This window comes from Lontra canadensis, unplaced genomic scaffold (assembly GCF_010015895.1).
Source record: "Lontra canadensis isolate GAN:19392208 unplaced genomic scaffold, GSC_riverotter_1.0 scaffold84, whole genome shotgun sequence".
Taxonomy (NCBI): Eukaryota; Metazoa; Chordata; class Mammalia; order Carnivora; family Mustelidae; genus Lontra; species Lontra canadensis.
The window spans coordinates 8,095,405-8,114,374 of NW_022631078.1; the positions used below are offsets into that span (position 1 = coordinate 8,095,405).

General features: G+C 45.4%; 1 protein-coding gene across 2 annotated transcripts; it reads right to left on the minus strand.

Annotated features, from left to right (window-relative positions):
• Positions 1–117: 117 nt before the first annotated feature.
• On the minus strand, positions 118–18,869 carry ADSL (adenylosuccinate lyase). 2 transcript variants are annotated; one of them, XM_032882940.1, is made up of 14 exons: positions 18,658–18,736; positions 17,707–17,906; positions 14,714–14,917; positions 12,772–12,816; positions 11,428–11,507; positions 7,211–7,382; positions 6,954–7,000; positions 6,174–6,264; positions 5,673–5,742; positions 5,384–5,531; positions 3,769–3,859; positions 2,424–2,513; positions 1,719–1,895; positions 118–250 (listed from the first exon to the last, which is right to left on the minus strand). In XM_032882940.1, the coding sequence occupies exons 3-14, from the start codon at positions 14,876–14,878 to the stop codon at positions 164–166; spliced, it is 1,263 nt and encodes a 420-aa protein (XP_032738831.1). In that variant the 5' UTR covers positions 14,879–14,917; positions 17,707–17,906; positions 18,658–18,736; the 3' UTR covers positions 118–163. The 2 variants fall into 2 exon arrangements, with proteins under 2 accessions (XP_032738831.1, XP_032738830.1); XM_032882939.1 differs by lacking the exon at positions 17,707–17,906 and having other exon boundaries at positions 18,658–18,869.
• Between the last annotated feature and the right edge of the window lie 101 nt (positions 18,870–18,970).

Below are 18,970 nucleotides of genomic sequence, written 5' to 3' on the forward strand. Positions count from 1 at the left end.
TTTGTAAACCTTGAGAATTTGAAGGCACCATGCAAAGAAAAAAGCGCCGTATCAATTTAAGGTGACAAAAAAAAAAAAAAAAAAAAAAAAAGAATAACATTTTCCAAGACTCGGCAATAAAAGTTAATGAAGCCAACGACTTCTTGTTTAATTTTTTCCAATGCTACAGACATAATTCTGCTTTCACCTTCATTACACTTTCATATGGTTTCAGCAGGGGATATACCTCCTCTTCTAAGAATCTCTGCACCTGCCAAAAAGGAAAGCAAATGTAAGACAAAAGAAAATGTCAAGATGTAAATTTGATAACGCTTTTTTCAATGTCCGTTTATATCACCGAGAAATAATTTGACAAAGCTCTTACTCCACCAGTGAACTTCCATTTTTCTCAACCACCTGTCAGGAATCTGGCCCTAGACTGAGGCAGCTCAACCCACCCTGCCCCCATGTGCTTCCCCACAAAGCAGCCCAGCCTGCTCTTTCCGTTGCTCTCCCCATTGCCCACCCAGTTCCCCAAGCTAAAATCATCACTGCTTCTTTCCTCCTCATTCAACCGGCTGCCAAGTGACTAACTTCCTAACCGGCCCTGCAATCTCTCCCCTTATCTGTATCTACCACCACCTTGGCTCAACGCCCTCATCATGTACTGTGTGGCCGCCTCTGGCAGCTTCCTTGCTGCTCTCCTGCCTCCAGTCTGTGTTTCAACTTGAAAGCCTGTAACTATTTCTGGGCACTTGGTGCTCCAGCAACACTCAAATGATTGTAGTTTCTCTCCCATGCTGAACTATGTCGTATGCCAGTTCCTACTTGTCCCTAAGATTCAACTCAGATGTCAAGTCTTCCAGGAAGCCTTTCCGGACCTCTCCTATTTTAGAGCTGTTCTATTCCTCCTTTGTGATCCCAAAGAATGTGCTTCCCACAAATCCTGTAGGCACTCCTTGGTGTTATGACATCTTTATAAGACTTCCCCACCAAGTTTTGTCCCCTGGAATGAAGCATAGTATCTGAATGCATAATGAGCAGCTAGCCTGCACTCGTACATCTTTTTGAATTAGCTCTTGTAGTCTCTAAAAGACCAAGAGGGAAAATGACATTTACTGAATACTTACTATGCACTAAGCACTGTGCTAGGTCTTTTAATCCATGTAACCACCAGCCTGTGAGATATGTATTCTTATCCTGTCGGCCAATGAAAGCCAGAAGTCAGGAACGAACCTGACAGATCTGCCTGAGGTTAAAACCCAATCTTTGTCCATTATACCACATGCTCCAGACCAAAATTCAGAGAAATCACAGGGAGAAATACTTAAGATAGCTCAAAACAACCAAATCATCACATTAGCCTTGCTCTGAATGCTTTCTGACTAGCCTCATTTTCATCATACCTCTTATAAAAGTAGAAACATTGAAGACAGTATTCTAGGTTCTGTAGCCCAGCAGTGTAAAAAGAGGGCATTTTGGGGGCAGGTGGATGGCTTGGTTAAGCATCCAACTCTTGATTTGAGTTCAGATCATGATCTCAGGGTCATGACATCACGCCCTGTATTGGGCTTCATGCTGGGTGTGGAGTCTAAGACTCTCCCTCTTCCTCTGCCCCTCCCCCAGCGCCCTAGCCCCCACTTGCACAGGCTCTTTCAAAAAAAATTAAAAAATAAAAATTTTTAAAAAGAGGGCATTTGGGGAGGCTTACAGTGCTATGGAAGTGTTCTGGTGCTTACCTGTTGGGATGCACGACCTGTAAACGAAGAAGGATCCAGTAGATGCTCCAACTGGGAGTGAATGGGACTGAAGTAGGCATCGGCCTGGATTCGCTCTATGAGGTCATTGTCACCCCCTTCCTGCTTGACCACAGCAGCTGCCTGCTGGGAAAGCACTCTGATTTTCTCATGGCAATCCTGGGAAGACAGTGAGGTACTGTTGGCTTATTTACTAAGAGGGCATCTGAACATCTTAAGAAGTCATCCAACATCACATCCATGCTGTCTGTGGCTGGTACACAAAGCCCTTCTAGGCTGAGGTGGTTCCCCTCACAGTCTGACTCCAAGATCTTGACCCTCTGACCTTATCCTAGGCTGAACCTGAAGTAAATGCCCAACTTGCACTCCCTCCTCTAAAGCCTCACGAACCGTGTGCTCTTCTGTCCTGCCCACTCCCCACCATTTCCTGTTTGGAAATTCAGACCTAATTCCTTCGCTAGGAATGGACCTTTTCTATAGGTGACTAAGTGATTCACTTTTAACAACCCAAGTTCCCCACAATCACTCTCTAGAGACAAGCCTGTTCTATGGCAGAATACGGTTATTGCTCTGTACCACTACCATGACTGAGGGTGAAGACAGAAATGTTTTCATTCTCCTTAAGGGAGGAGAACAGCACTAAAGGTGCACTTTCCACTCATCCAGGACCATGAGGGATCAACGAACCTGGCGGTTACCCCCAGCTTTCACCATGGCCATGATGATGTTCTCTGTGGCCATGAAAGGCAGCTCTTGCCGAATGCGTCGTTCAATTACCTAGAAGAACGAATGCAGGCCTAAGGTGGCTCAAGGTTACGAAGTCACACACACGCAGTAAGAGATCCAAGTGACCAGCAAAACGCACACAAGGACACAAACTATCGTATTTGTAAAGACAGAGAGTAGAATGGATCGTTTTCATTAACAGTGTATTTTTCAGTTTTCTTTCTAATCCAAGGTATTATTATTATTTATTTACATATAGTGTATTATTTGTTTCAGGAGTACAGGTCTGTGATTCATCAGTGTTACACAGCTCACAGCGCTCACTGCACATACCCTCCCCAATGTCCATCGCCCAGCCACCCCATCCTTCCCATCCCTGCTACCCTCCTTAAAGTATTGTTCTGATTTAAAAAACGAATACTGGGACGCCTGGGTGGCTCAGTGGGTTAAAGCCTCTGCCTTTGGCTCAGGTCATGATCCCAGTGTCCTGGGATCGAGCCCCACATCAGGCTCTGCCCAGCAGGGAGCCTGCTTCCTCCTCTATCTCTGCCTGCGTCTCTGCCTACTTGTGATCTCTGTCTGTCAAATAAATAAATAAAATCTTTAAAATAAATAAATAAATAAATAAATAATAAAAAATAAATAAATAAATAAAAAACGAATACTGGGACGCCTGGGTGGCTCAGATGGTTAAGCGTCTGCCTTCGGCTCAGGTCATGATCCCAGCGTCCTGGGATCGAGTCCCATATCGGGTTCCTTGCTCGGCAGGGAACCTGCTTCTCCCTCTGTCTCTGCCTGCCTCTCTGCCTACCTGTGATCTCTCTCTCTCTCTGACAAATAAATAAATAAAATCTTTTAAAAAATAAAGTAAAATAAAAATAATAAAAAATAAAAAACGAATACTGATTTAAATAAATTTTTAAAAATTGCTTCACTGGAAAGATCTCTGAAACTGGAACTTTGTTGAAATTTCTATGCCCGACCTGAAGAGCCAAGTATGTAATGGAAATGAACCCATCTGCCTCAGGTACTTAAAAATGGGCAAAGGAAATTGTCTGCTCTGCCAGTCACGCCACAGCTGATGATTCATGCTCATGAAGAGTATAAGCCAAAGGAGTTCCTTTTCTCTCTTCTATAACGTGTCTGTGTTAGTTCTCTAGAGCTTACGTCATAACCTTCATGTGCTCAGGTTGGACAGGGATGCAGCTCCCCAAACAGATTCACTCCAGAGCAGGAAGAGATGACACTCCCCCTCCCACGTCAACCCCCACCCCCAACATTTTGCTGTTCGATGGAGGCCTCTTACTTTAGGGTACACCACCAGCCCTTCAGAAATGTTCTGCAGTGTATTCAGTATCGTATCTGCAGTGAGAAATGCCTCGGCCAAACAGATACGTCTGGAAAACAAACAGCCCATTCAGTTATTTCTTTAAACAAATACCAATTTGAGTGACGTGTAGGGTGTGTCCCAAGAAGCTGCCTCACTGACTTGTCACGCCACATGTACTACTTGGACAACTTCCTTTAATCTCATGACTTCAGCTACCCCCATATCCTGGTGACCCCACAATCTATCACCCCTTTGTCCAGGCCACCTGCTTCCGTGGCAGACCTGACACCCCACTGGAGAGCTCCGCCTGGTGGATCGGTAGGCACCTCAAACAATGAACCGCACTCAGCCACTTTTCCACTGCTTCCTGCTCACATGTCACACCCACTCTTCTGCTCCCTGTGGCTCCTGCTCAGTAAATGGCACTAGCACCACATCATGTTAATTCTCACTCCTCCACCACCAAGGTCGGCCAATCTGCCCCCGATTTTAGACCCATACCCTTCCTCTCTGATCGCATAGCCACTGTGCCAGTGTGCACGTGGATTTTTTTAAAGTAGCCTCCTAATGTGTTCTGACCAGATCCATGTCCCCTTACATCCGATTCTCCAAACTGTTATAGGGTGCTTTAGTGGGCACATCTGATTAGGTCACACCCTGGTGAGAGATATGCAACGGCTGACTTCTGAATGAGTTCACACGTTTTATTTCCATCAATGTCTTATTCCCTGGATTACACAAAGATCCCAGAGAGTTAGCTTTAACTATGTATTTTTTTTTCAGATCCTACTACAATGCAAGCAAACCAGAGTAATGTGAAACTACTTTAAAAAAGTACATTATGGGGCGCCTGACTGCCTCAGTTGTTTAAGTGTCTGCCTTTGGCTCAGGTCATGATCCCAGGGTCCTGGGATGGAGCCTGGAGTCGGACCCTTGCTCAGCAGGGAGCCTGCTTCTCCCTCTGCCCCTCCATCTGCTTGTGCTCTCTTGCTTTCTCTCAATACATAAATAAATAAAATCTCAAAAAAAAAAAAAAATCTAGGGGCACCTGGGTGGCTCAATGGGTTAAAGCCTCTGCTTTTGGCTCAGGTCATGATCTCAGGGTCTGGGGATAGAGCCCCGCTTCAGGCTCTCTGCTCAGCGGGGAGCCTGCTTCCCCACCCCTCTGCCTGCCTCTCTGCCTACTTGTGATCTCTCTCTGTCAAATAAATAAATAAACTCTTAAAAAAAAAAAAAAGTCTGTTATTTCTTGAGTCTTAGAGCATCACCTCCTCTGTGAAGCCTTCCCTGATTCCTCTACCCCCTCTCCCCTACCCTCCTCTACTCCCCCATCTTGGCTCCCACAGAGATTATCTCATATACACACACTGATCCTGACATGCATCACACTGTTCTATATTCTTGCCTCCCTGCTAGACCCTTCCAGGATCTGTGGGGACAAGGAGACGTCTCCAGGCTCTATGACGACAAGAAGACCCCTCCAGGCTCTGTGGTGACAGGGAGAAAATGCACAGATGTTCAAAACATCCTTCAGGCTCCTCTGCTGGTTCTCCCCCCAACTTGCTGTACACAGCACCCCCCTTCTACTGACCGATTGGCACTATCATCCAGTGTGCGCTCAAACCACTGCACAGATGCCGTCTGCAGCGGGTCCATGATAAGGGTCATCAGGTGACGGGCGAGGCTGCAGCACCGCTCTGAGCGCATAGGGTTCCGCTTGTATGGCATCGCACTTGAGCCTGCCACATACAAGGTGAAGCAAATGCAGAGACTTCAGAGGACAGTGGGTGCCCGAGCACACTGCTGGGTGAGCTATTAACACATGCCCACCAGTCTCCCAGCATCTCTGCAGCGCTCCCACATCTTCCCAGAACACTCACCAATCTGCTGTTTTTCAAAGGGTTCCTCCATCTCCTTGAGGTTTGCCAGGAGTCTTATGTCGGTACAAATCTGGGGGGGGGAAAGGGCCACAGGCATCGTCCCACACTGCTGGTGCGCAGGACTCTGGGAGCATGGGCTAGACTGATGAAGGAGGTGAGCACATCCTCTCCAAGAGCTCCTGGAGAATATCTCGCTCAGACTCCTTCTGGCTCCTGAAGAGCAGGGATGACAAGGAAGGGAGCATGGAAACACGGTGTGGAACATTGCTGAAGAACAGCAAGGACAGACAAGGCAAGATGAGCTTTAATGAGAACGCTGGAGCTAGTCCTGTCTTTTAACACACTTATTTTAAGAGCTGTCACCTATAGACCCCAGATAGTGAAAATGAAGTTTGACATCTCTTGAGAGAGAAGTCTAGATAGAAGTCTGAGGCAAATTCCATCTCTCTGCAGTGTGCAAAGCTCTCAGCCCCTCTCCCACAAACTGCCTCTACCACTCACCTTGTGCACAGATGCCCCCAAGCTAGCCAGCACGGACAGCACCTCAATATCCAGTTTCCGTGTGTAGGTCTGCCCTGTGATGATGAAAGCCCTAGAAATAAATGGAAAAGAATCATAAGTGAAATATTTCAGGGGCACCTGGCCGGCTCAGTTGGTGAAGCATGCAACTATTGATCTCAGGGTTGTTTTTCGCGTCCCACACTGGGTGTGGAGGTTACTTACAAATAAAATCTGGGAAAAAAAAGTTTTTTCAAAATGTGACCATGTCAAACAAATGAGCAAAAACAGACCTTAAGCAAATGCTTGGTCTCACTGGTATACGAAGTCCTACTGAGCCCCCATGACCTCACTGATAATCCGCTTCTGAAACAAACTGTTCTTCCACCCTTTTTCCTAACACCCAGGCCCAAGAAGGAAGTGTGGGCCTGGGGTACCCGTGTCTCGTCATGACCTGATGGAAATGCGTGGAACAAGCAGCCATGGTGAAGCCTGGTGGCCCTCAGTGGAAATGGTCAGATTTAGATGAACCCACGGGAGGACCTCGATGTGGGTGAGACTATTCTAAAAATCTCAGAAGTAAACACTTTCCTTTTTCCTTATAGACTGTAAAAAAGTAGAATCTAGACTGTAAGAAAATAAAAACCCAGGCCAGAGATAAAAGGAAATGGGCAGAAGAACAAAGGAAGAAAAAGTTAGGGTCAAATCAAGAGGTACACTGAACACAGGGCTTTTATCACTTAACAGGGAATAGGGAAGCCAACACTTTTCCCATTTACCTACCTTTTAAATCCTGCCTTTTCTGTCACCATCTTGTCAAGCTGCTCTACCTTGGAAGAAAAAGACCTCCCTGTAGAAATCCAGGTGTGACCAGTATGAGAACATCTCAACATCCTGCCCAGGTTTCAACCCTTGGTACTCCTTCTGGTCCAAAGACTCCACTCATCCCAAGATCAATCCTCCTCTCATCCTGGAGGTCAGCTTTGTTTCTGGTGTTCTCACCACTGAGTTTCCGTGTCCCCCAGTTGCTCTCAGAATACCTTCTGGTCATCTCCCTCGAAGAGCTGCAGGAAGCTGGCCTGAGTGCCAGTGGTGCCCTTCACGCCCCGAAAGCGCAGGTCATCTCGGACCCGCTTCAAGTTCTGGAGATCCATGCAAAGGTCCTGAATCCAAAGACAGCAACGTTTCCCAACTGTGGTCAGCTGAGCAGGCCTGAAAATGACCCAAGAAGGACACACAGAAGTCTCAAACCAAGGACTTACTTCATAAAAGCTGCATTCCTGGGACACCTGGGTGGCTCAGTTGGTTAAGCAGCTGCCTTCGGCTCAGGTCATGATCCCAGCGTTCTGGGATAGAGTCCCACATCGGGCTCCTTACTCGGCAGGGAGCCTGCTTCTCCCTCTGCCTCTGCCTGCCATTCTGTCTGCCTGTGTTCACTCTCTCTCCCTCTCTCTCTCTCTGATAAATAAATTAAAAAAAAAAAAAAAGCTGCATTCCTTTTTTGAACAATTATTGCCATCCCTGGAAAGGGTAAGAATTAAAGTAAGAGATAGAGAAAATGGTGTAGACAAAACCAGAGCTAAGAGTTTTGAGTAAATAAGGTTAAGGAAATTCAATGTCATTTATAAATATTCAATGATTATATAACTAAAGGTCTTCTAACATAGTTCTTTATCATCAAGAGGCAATGGAAGGGCAGGCGCAATGTCTGTTTTGTTTGTTCCCAGACTTTGGCAAGTCAAATACACTCACGTAACAAACACTTGCCAAATATCCAATGTGTTCTTGGTTTTGAAAACACAGCAAACGACACAGAGAAGGTTCCTGTCCAATGGAGCTCACACAGTGGTATAAACAAGCAAACAAAGTAACTACTGATTTTTGGTCAGAAATGTGAAAACAGGGCGCCTGGGTGGCTCAGTGGGTTAAGCCACTGCCTTCAGCTCGGGTCATGATCTCGGGATCCTGGGATCGAGTCCCGCATCGGGCTCTCTGCTCATCAGGGAGCCTGCTTCCCTCTTTCTCTCTGCCTGCCTCTCTGTCTACTTGTGATCTCTGTCAAATAAATAAATGGAATCTTAAAAAAAAAAAAAAAAATGTGAAAACATAAAATAATGAGGACATTGGAGAATGCTACTCCAGACTGTCAACAAAGGAAGACCTGTGAGACAAGGTCTGAGGAGGAGCTAGCCAAGCTGTGGAGAACAGCCCCAAAACAGATATAACCAACGGATTCTAATGTAACACACGAGGGCTTTGCTCCCTGTCCTAAGTCTAAATCAATCTACTGCAGGTCTGTTTCTGAATGTAAAATGTAAGTATGAATATACTACAGTAAGGTTGGAGTTCTAATAGATGGTCTAGCTCATCCCAGATGGATTTTCGCTTCCATCAGGCTAATGACATGAACAGCTCGCACCATGAAGGCATACCATGAGCCACAGTATGTCCCCCATTAATCTCACGGTGTTTTCTAGCTAACTCTCGCTAGCAGATTACTGCTACAAGGAAAGATATAAACGGATGGCTTTGCTTGGATCTGTTCATGGCAGCATTGCATATAACAGCCACAAAGTAGAAACAACTCAAATGTCTATCAATGGAAGAATGGAAAACAAAATCTGGTATAGCTACCACTTCAGCTACAAAGAGAGACGAAGCCCTCTACATGCTATGATACGGATGAGCCCTGAAAACATTAAGCGAACAAAGCCAGTCATAATAAGAGGAATACTTCGTGACTCTATTTAAATAAAACATCCAGAAGCAGCAGATCCATAGACAGAAAAATAGATCGTGACTGCCAGGGGATAGCTAAAGGGGGTAATAGGAATGACTGGTAAGTGGGTATGGGTTTTTTTGAGAGGTGATGGAAATATTCTGAAATTATGTACTGGTGACTATGTAATTCTGTAAATATACTAAAAAACATGCATTACGGGCACCTGGGCGACTCCATCAGTCGGGCTTCCGACTCTTGATTTCGGCTCAGGTCGTGATCTCAGGTCATGGGATTAAGCCCTGCATCAGGCTCTGTGCTCAGCAGGGAGTCTGTTTGAGAATGTCTCTCCCACTCCCTCTGCACCTCCCCTGGCTCATGCTCTTTCTCTAAAATCAATAAATCTTAAAAAAAAAAAAAAAAAAAAAAAAAAACCCTATCATTAGTTGCAGACTTAAAAAGGGTGAATTTTATCTCAATAAAGCTGCTTCCTGGGGCACCTGGGTGGCTCAGTGGGTTAAAGCCTCTGCTTTCGGCTCAGGTCATGATCCCAGGGTCCTGGGATCGAGGCTTGCATCAGGTTCTCTGCTCAGCAGGGAGCCTGCTTCCTCCTCTCTCTCTGCCTGCCTCTCTGCCTACTTGTGATCTCTGTCAAATAAATAAATAAAATCTTAAAAAAAATAAAAAATAAAAAAATAAAGCTGCTTCCCTTTCCCCCCTTTTTAAAAATTTATTTATTTGAGGGGAAGGGAAGAGAGAGCAGGGAGCCCAATGCAGGGCTGGCTCCCAGGACCCTGATATCATGACCTAAGCCAAAACCAAGTCAGCCGCTTAACTGACTGAGCCACCCAGGCACCCCACTACTTTTTTTTTTTTTTAAGATTTTTTATGTATTTATTTGACAGACAGAGATCACAAGTTGGCAGAGAGGCAGGCAGAGAGAAAAGGGGGAAGCAGGCTCCCCACTGAGCAGAGAGCCCGATGTGGGGCTCGATCCCAGGACCCTGAGATCATGACCTGAGCTGAAGGCAGAGGCTTTAACCCACTGGGCCACTCAGGCACCCGCCCCCCCCCATCTTTTTAAGTAGGCTTCATGTACAACATGGGGCTTGAACTCACAACCCTGAGATCAAGAGTCACATGCTCGACTGAGCCGGCCAGGTGCCCCAGAGCTGCTGCATTTTAAGTGCAGGAACTGACCTATGCTGAGGTGATACCGACGCATCAGCACTTTTCTGAGCGCCTAATGCTGCTAACTGGGGCAGCAGGTGCCCTCATTACGCTCCGCGCACAGGAATACCGGGATGCACGCGTTCTCGGACACTCTCCACTACTCACAGGAGCGGAAGAGGAGCTGCAAGTCAGGTAAAGCTCAGAAGCCGATGGAAGGCCACATTCATCATGGCCACCCCACATACTGCACACGGACTCCTCATGACAATTCCCTCAGCTTTCTGCTACCGAGAAATGCAGACCTGAACTTCAAGAAGATTAAACTCAACAGCCTCTCCTAAGTTATAAGAGATAATACCCTTGTTGCCACTCGATACCCCACCAAAATGTAAGCAAATGCTAACACGCCACTACTGGAATGTCATCATTAGAAGTTTGCTACTACCATTCCAAAAATGACATTCTCTGCTTTTGAAAAGGATTTTAGTTGATAATCATAAAAATATGTGCACACTTTAAAAAAACAAAATATAGGGGAAAATGTAATTATCCTATTATGCCACAAATGAGATAAATCAGGATTTATATCTTGGTGTATTTTCTTCCAATCTTTATACAATTTATATGCTGTCTTTATTCTACAACATTAACCTAAGCATATTTCCATGATATTAGACTTACAAGCATCATTTTAATGGCTGCATATTATTCTAGCCTATGAATATACTACATACTATACCTTAATTATTCTCTTATTCTGGAAATTTAGATTATTTCCAATGCTTACTACCAAAACCAGCATGTTGTTTAACAGAGATCTTTGTACATAAGGCTTTTTGCATAATTTAGATTACTTCTTTGGGCTAGAGTCTTAAAAATGGAATTACTAAATCAAGGAGCATGAATATTTTCTACGGCTCTTGATCCAGATTTCCCAATGTTCCCCCAGTGAACTCTTAAGAATCTAGCTTTTGGGGTGCCTGGGTGGCTCAGCGGGTTGAAGCCTCTGCCTTCAGCTTGGGTCATGATCCCGGGGTCCTGGGATCGAGCCCCATATCGGGCTCTCTGTTCCTCGGGGAGCCTGCTTTCTCCTCTCTCTCTGCCTGCCTCTGCCTTCTTGTGATCTCTGTCGAATAAATAAATAAAATCTTAAAAAATAAATAAATAAATAAGTAAGTAAGTAAGAATCTAGCTTTTACAGTAGGGACAAGGTTCATTCCTCATAAGCATCCCAAGTTATCTGCTAAACTATGTTTTGAGATTCTTCACCTCCAGGCTTCCACAGAGAAGGGAAACTGAAGAAAGAAATGAAAGCCAAATGCACATAAACTAGCCCAAGTCCCAAGAAGTAATCATATCACTTACTGGAAATGTGTGAAACCTAAGGTGGGAAGATCAGCTCGTTCCTTAGCAAAGTCAGCAAGCCGAGAGATCACTCTAGCAAGCTGTAAGAAAGACCATATAGAGAAGAATGAGTTCACTGTGAGCTCGTTATATAATCAGGAGTTAAACTTTTAGACAATATAAATTTATATTATAGAAATATAAATATAAATTTAGACAATATAAATTAGATCTCCAGCTTGTGGAAGGCAGAGACATATCTTTTCATCTTTGTATCCCAAAGTGCCTTCATGAGTTCAAAGCAACCAATATTTGAAAATTGAGTTGACTACCTAGAGTCATGAACTTTTTCTGCACAATTTAAAGATCACTTATGTGCTCATGCAGAAAAAACAGGATAAAATCACAAATCTGACCCACATATTCCAACAACAAGCAGGTAGTTAACTTCCTTCATTTAAAAGGCTATGTTTTGGGGCGCCTGGGTGGCTCAGAGGGTTAAGCCTCTGCCTTCAGCTCAGGTCATGGTCTCAGGGTCCTGGGATCGAGCCCCGCATCGGGCTCTCTGCTCAGCGGGGAGCCTGCTTCCTCCTCTCTCTCTGCCTGCCTCTCTGCCTGCTTGTGATCTCTGTCAAATAAATGAATAAAATCTTTAAAAAAAAAAAAAGCTATGTTTTATTTTCATTTTTTAAATTTTTTTTAAGATTTTTTTAATTCATTTATTTGACAGACAGAGATCACAAGTAGGCAGAGACACAGGCAGAGTGAGAGAGGAGGAAGCAGGCTCCCCGCGGAGCAGAGAGCCCGATGTGGGCCTCGATCCCAGGACCCTGGGACCATGACCTGAGCTGAAGGCAGAGGCTTAACCCTCTGAGCCACCCAGGCGCCCCATATTTTCATTTTTTTTAAAGATTTTATTTATCTGACAGAGAGAGACACAGTGAAAGAGGGAACATAATCAGGGGGAGCAACAGAGAGAGTTGGAGAAACAGGCTCGAGCTGAGCAGGGAGCCCACAGGGGGTTTGATCCCAGGACTCTGGGATCATGACCTGAGTTGAAGCAGACGCTTAACCCACTGAGCCACCCAGGCGCTCCTAAATGGCTATGTCTTGGTTTGGTTTTGCTTGTTTGTTTATTTATTTATTTACTTATTTATTTATTTATAAAAGCTACGTTTTAAAAAGCATTTGCTTAGAGCATTTTAACCCAAAGAGACAATTAGTTCTACAGATCTGACACAGGATCATTCGCCTGAGTAAAAGACAACCTATTTATATTCACATTGTGTTGATTTATTTGAAAGCGCTGCCGTGTCCTATCTTGGGGAAACCAGGGCTGACAGGAAACTGACACCAACTCCTTACCTTTGGCAAAAGCAGGTCAAATGCATTTCTAAGAATAATCAGGTCCTGCAAAGGAAAATGCAGTGGTCTCACATTAAACAGCTTGGCCCAAACAATATTCCATAACCCCTTTTAGCCCTCACATCTGGGCTTCTCAAGTAGCCACTCATCTCACTATTAGCTACCCTTGGTGCAAGCCAGAAGATCCTAACAGAAGTTGTTCTTTTCAGGTTACTGTTTTAAAAGCACATCAACCTAGAGAGCAGTACTTCTGTGATCTCCAAGGAACAAAAACCTTATCCCCCCAAAGGCCAGTGCACACGGTATCTAAAGTGACTGGAAAACAGTCACGGGGCAAACTTCCATCCTGGATACTGTGAAGATGTCCGGGTGACCGAGCTCCCAAAGAGAAACGCCTGAGTCTCAGAGAAGCTTCCAGGGGGAAAAATCCATTAGTTTCCCCTCCTTTGTCCACATCTACCATTGCTAACAACAACAGCAACAAAAAGACATGAACCAGAATATCACGGTTTAGATCAAAGTTTAGGAAATTTGAAGCTGTCCTTGAGGGAAATAGGAGATGCATTTCAGGCCAACTCACATGAGACAGTAATTGCTGAGCCCAACTACACACTGGGTACATGTAAAAAATTAAAAAAATAAAGTAGGGGCGCCTGGGTGGCTCAGTGGGTTAAGCCTCTGCCTTCGGCTCAGGTCGTGATCTCAGGGTCCTGGGATCGAGCCCCGCATCAGGCTCTCTGCTCAGCAGTGAGCCTGCTTCCTCCTCTCTCTCTCTGCCTGCCTCTCTGCATACTTGTGGTCTCTGTCTGACAAATAAATAAATAAAATCTTTAAAAAAAAAAAAAAAGTATATTCCAAGGGAAGGGATTGTTGTTCTTCCATTACTTGAGTCACCAATTACAAACAGATGCCTTTAATTATGTACCACTTGAGACTACAAGTATTTGGGGCAACTTAAAAATCAGTGGCTTCTTTCTGACTTGGAAGGGTATCTGGAATGGAACTTCTGGTCTCCCCGGCACAGTGTGATCCAGAGCACAGCTTTGGAGCCATTCTCCCTGGGCTTGTATCCTTTCTAGCGGTGTGGTATTAGGCAAGTTCTTCAACCTAAGTGTCCTCATCCGTAGAGACAGGAATTATGAAGCCAGATCCAAAAGACTACACATTCTGATTCCATTTATAGGACATTACCAGAAAAGGCAAAACTACAAAGAAATCAGGTCGACAGTTGTTTGGGCTGGAGAGAAGGAGTGGGGACTGACTGCCAACAGGCGTAAGAACTCCTTAGAGTGATGGATGTGCCACAAAACCGGACTCTAGCGAAGGCTGAACTGTAACAATTTACTAAAACTCACTGAACTGCACATTTGAGATAGGGAAATTTATGGTATGTAAACTACACCTCAAGAAGCCGTCAAAAAATGGAGATAAAAGCACCTCTCTTATGGTTGTGAAGAATAAACGAAGTAAGACATATAAAGTGGTCAGAACACTGCCAAGGGCCTAGTAAACTCTTAAGAAAATGTGGTATTACGTTTTCATGTTTGACGATAAACTCCTCTGCCAATTAAGTGTTTTGTGAAAGAATCCTAATGCAAACCTCCCCCCCCACCCCCCGCAGAAGTTACAACAAAGAGTTATAAAGGACTTTGGAAAGAAACCCCCTCGGGACAATTGCCTTGCCACTAAAACACTAAGACCATGACTTGGGTCCAGCCAACCAATGCATAAACTGTATCTGCCAGTCCTCCATTATGGAAGTCATTAGGAGCTTATAGTTTAGACTGGAAAGATAACAAAAGCAGAAAATTCCCGAGTTTATGATACCCCTAAAGCTAATGATCTATGGAATCACTTCCTAAAATTAGACAAAAATCACATAAAATTCATAAATCCATTATGAAGACTGAATCCTAAGTGGAAACAAAACAGAGGCTCTTACCGTATTGTCTCCAACATAGCAGGAGGTGGCGCCAAGATGAATTATGGCTGCAGCTTTTGGGCAGCAGTGGCCAAACGTGTGCACATGAGCCATCACATCATGTCGCAACTGCTTCTCCTCCTCAGCTGCCATCTTGAAGTCGATGTTGTCCAGGTTTGACCTCATCTCCTGGATCTGTTCATCTGTGATAGGCAAACCCAATGTCTGCAGCACAGGCAAAACAAAATAAATAACCTCAAATGTCACAACAACTTGAAGTGACACCAAGAAAAAAAAATGGTGCATCTTAGCATTTACGCTCCACCTCCCAATTCTTAAATTCAAATTTGGGGTGGGGATCTGGGTGGCTCAGTTGGTTGAGCCATGCGGGCTCTTGATTTCAGCTCAGGTCATGACCTCAAGGTCTTGGGAGGGAGCCCTGCCACAGACTCCCTGGTCAGTGGGGGTGTCTGCTGGTCTCCTTCTCCATTTAGCCCCTACCTCTCCCTCCCTCGCACATACTCTCTCTAAAATAAATCAATAAATCTTTAGAAAAAAATAAAAATAAAATTTGGGGCAACGAAAAGTACATGGGGAGGAGGGCATGTTTTCTTTTTTCAAGATTTTATTTATTTATGGGGCACCTGGGTGGCTCAGTCAGTTAAGATACTGCCTTCAGCTTAGGTCAGGATATCAGAGTCCTAGGATCAAGAACCGCATTTGGCTCCCTGCTTAGCAGAGGAGTCTGCTTCTCTCCCTCCCTCTGCTCATGCTCAGGCATGGCACTCTCTCTCTCGCTCACTCTCCCTCTTTCAAATACATAAAATCTTTAAAAAAAAAAAAAAAAAAAAAGATTGTATTTATTTATGGGGGGGAACATGCATGCACACGGGGAGGGTCAGAGGAAGAAAGAATCCCAAGCGTAGGGGCACCTGGGTGGCCCAGTGGGTTTAAGACTGTCTACAGCTCAGGTCATGATCCCAGGGTCCTGGGATTGAGCCCTGCATCAGGCTCTCTGCTCAGCGGGGAGCCTGCTTCTCCATCTTTCTCTCTGCCTCCTCTCTGCCTACTTATGATCTGTCAAATAAATAAAGAAAATCTTAAAAAAAAAAAAAAAAAAAAAAAAGAATCCCAAGCAGACTGCCGGGAGTGGTAAGCACCATGCAGGGCTTGATCCCACTACCCTGAGATCACCACCAAGCCAAAACTAAGAGTTGGATGCTTGACCAACCGAGCCACCCAGACTCCCTGGAGGGCACGATTTTTTTTTCTTTTTAAAAATTTTTTTTATTTTTGAGAGAGAGAAAGAGAGAGCTTGCACCCTCCAGCAAGTGGGGGTGGGAGGCATAGGGAGAAGCAGACTCCCCAACCAGCCAGGACCCTGGGATCCTGACCTGAGCAGAAGGCAGACACTTAACTGACTGAGTCACCCAGGCACCCGAGGGCATGATTTTCTTAAATAATGTAAATTACATTCTAAGTAAATGCCAAAATATGCAACAATATATTCTGATCTTTGTTCTTTCTGCCTTTATATCTCTGCCTGGCTCACATGTTTTGGTCTTTGGGCTCAAATGTCATCTCCTCAAAGAGGTCTTTCCCAAGTCCAAACTGAAACATCCTTTTTACATGTCATTCAACTATCCCTTTAACCTAAATTTATCTACAGCACTTAATACCACATGACACTTTTACAAACGCATTAGCCTGTCCCTCCCCCTAGAATATATATTCCATAAGAGGAGAGTTTGTTGTCTTTATTGCTTACCCCTTAGTGCTTGGCCTGTAAGTGCCCAAAGTGAGGGATCCAGGCCAAAACTTTACATTTGACCCAGATGGATTTACTTAGAGAAATGAGAATTAAGAATGTTGCAAGTAGTTTTGCCAACAAATTACATACAGCAAACTCAGTAAAACTGAAAACCACTACAGGAAGTTATTGAGAAAATAAACGCATAAACATCTTACATTCATTCATCACTGGAAAAACCAGACTGGCAAAAAATAGCTTGCAGCCCAGAGGCAGCTCAGAATCCTGGAGTCAAGTGCTAAATACACAGACTGGTGAAATTCATTCAAACCTGTCTTGAAACTCCCAAGCCTTGACCCTGGGGAGGTTCGTGCATCGAAGGCCTATCTTGTTTAAGACAGTAGCTACTTGCCAGATATGGCTATTTACATTTAAGCTGATTAAAATAAAAAGTAAAAATTCAGTTCCTCAGTCACACTAGCCAAATTTCCATAGCTCAGGTAGCCATAGGGGCCAAGCTTTATGACAACAGAGGGTATCTCAGGTCTCCTCCCAAAGCAAAGCAGCAGGGGGCAGTGTGGCGGAACTGCTTCCTGCCCCCAAGCAAGTCATCTTGTTGAAACTCATCCCCAACCCCTGCTTTTCTGCATTCCTCCCGATCTCTCACTCAATTTTCTTCTTAGCTACTAAAATTACTGCGCAGTTTATGCTAATTTCGACACCCTAACATATTCCAAACTCAGATTATAGCAATCGTGTATGCATTTCAGGCAATGCGCTGACTCGGCAGAGGAAATGCGTAATCTGAATCTGAAATCTGAATGCATATTCAGATGACTCTACATTTCAATTCCAGCTAGGAGACATTTCCTAGTTATGGTGATCCTGGCGTTTTTGAATGCCACTACCCTCATCTATATAATGGAGTATCATATGAAACAGAAAAGAGTACATGCCAATACATGATAAATCACAACACCCTATTAATGTCCTTTTCTACCCATTACTGTCATCTGAGCCGATAGTTGATGAAGTCTTTCTGTGTCTCCATTCTGTCATCTGTCAAACATCTGTAAAACAGTACTTAGCATACAGGACTGTTCTGAGGGTTAATGAACCATTAGTACACAAGGTCTTAAGACAGTGCCTGGCACACAGTAGACATGATAAATGTGTCTATTATTATGTCACTTAATTTTCTTGAGCACAATGAAGGGGAAGTGGAAAATCTAGTGAGTTTTCTGCTTGGGGAGTTCCGCTATACCTCGGTCCCAGGAACGCGCTCAGATTGTTTCCAAGTTTACTGATACCCTTTAAGAGGACACTGCCATCTTGCCTGTTGTGGCATTTTCCTCCGAAACTTTATAGCTCTCTGGATCACCTTCAGCTCCCTTCAAATCCTCTGGGAAGGCCCCTCTGGAGCTATTTCTGAAAGCGCTGAGCTGAACAGCTTTGTATGCAGCTCTTAAAAAAAGATACCAGAAATCCTGTCTAATAAATCCCCTACCCCGATTCTCCCTCCTTAGAAAGGCAAAACGCAGCCGAGTGGACGGGAAATAGCGGCCTAGGAAATACGAATTTTGTAGTGACACTCCTGTCCCTAACTCGATCGAGGCACCGTGGAAGACAAAGTGGCTGAGTGCTCAGGCTCTGCACTGAACCCAAGTTAACACCCCGGTTCCGCTATTAATGGTTAGGAGCCAATAACGCGCATGGCTATCACTGAGGCTTGATTTCGCCCATATCATGGGGGCTTTCCACATACAATGTGGAAAAAGCACCACCTAGTTTGCGAAGTCTTTACGAGTTAAACGGGAAAAGATGTGTAAAGATATTAGAACAGCACACAAGCACGTAAGGAGCGCTCAGTGTCCGTGGTCAGCGGAGTATTCCTGCAGGAATGGCCAAGATAAATCCTTAAAACCACAGCGTGCACTTCTCGCCGCCGCCTCCGCGTCTCTAACCCTCCGTGAGTCTAAACTAGGGAGGCAACAGGTGTCGCTCCCGGGCCTCCTGCCCTGACCTTCCTCGGGCCACAGCTCCTCAGGAAAGGGATACTCGGCCGAAAATAGCGGGGCAGCTGCCCCCAGGGGCCAGGTCCGGGGCCAGGCCCAGGCCCATGTCCAAGCCCAAGCCCAAGCCCGGCGCCAAGCCGCGCACGTGCCGAGCGGGCCCGCCTCTCCCAACCCGGCCCCTATCCCCGTGGCCCCGTTACCTGCTCGGCCTCCGCCAGCCACAGCCAGAGCTGCCGCCAGGTCCGGAATTTGTACCTGTCACTAAACACGAAGCACATCTCCGGGCTGGCATAGCGGGAGGCAAGCGGCGAGCGGTAGCTGTCGTACCCGCAGGGCGCCTGGTGCCCGCCGCGGTCGCCGCTCTCCGCCATCCGGACCGGGAGTACCTACTAGGTGAGGGAGGGCCAGCGAGGGCTGGAGCGGAAGTCCGGGGGCGGGACTTCCTCCATCCGGGGCGGGGCCTTCTCCACGAGGTCCCACCCCGGGGTTCTGGGAGACGCCGGCGCGTAAAGT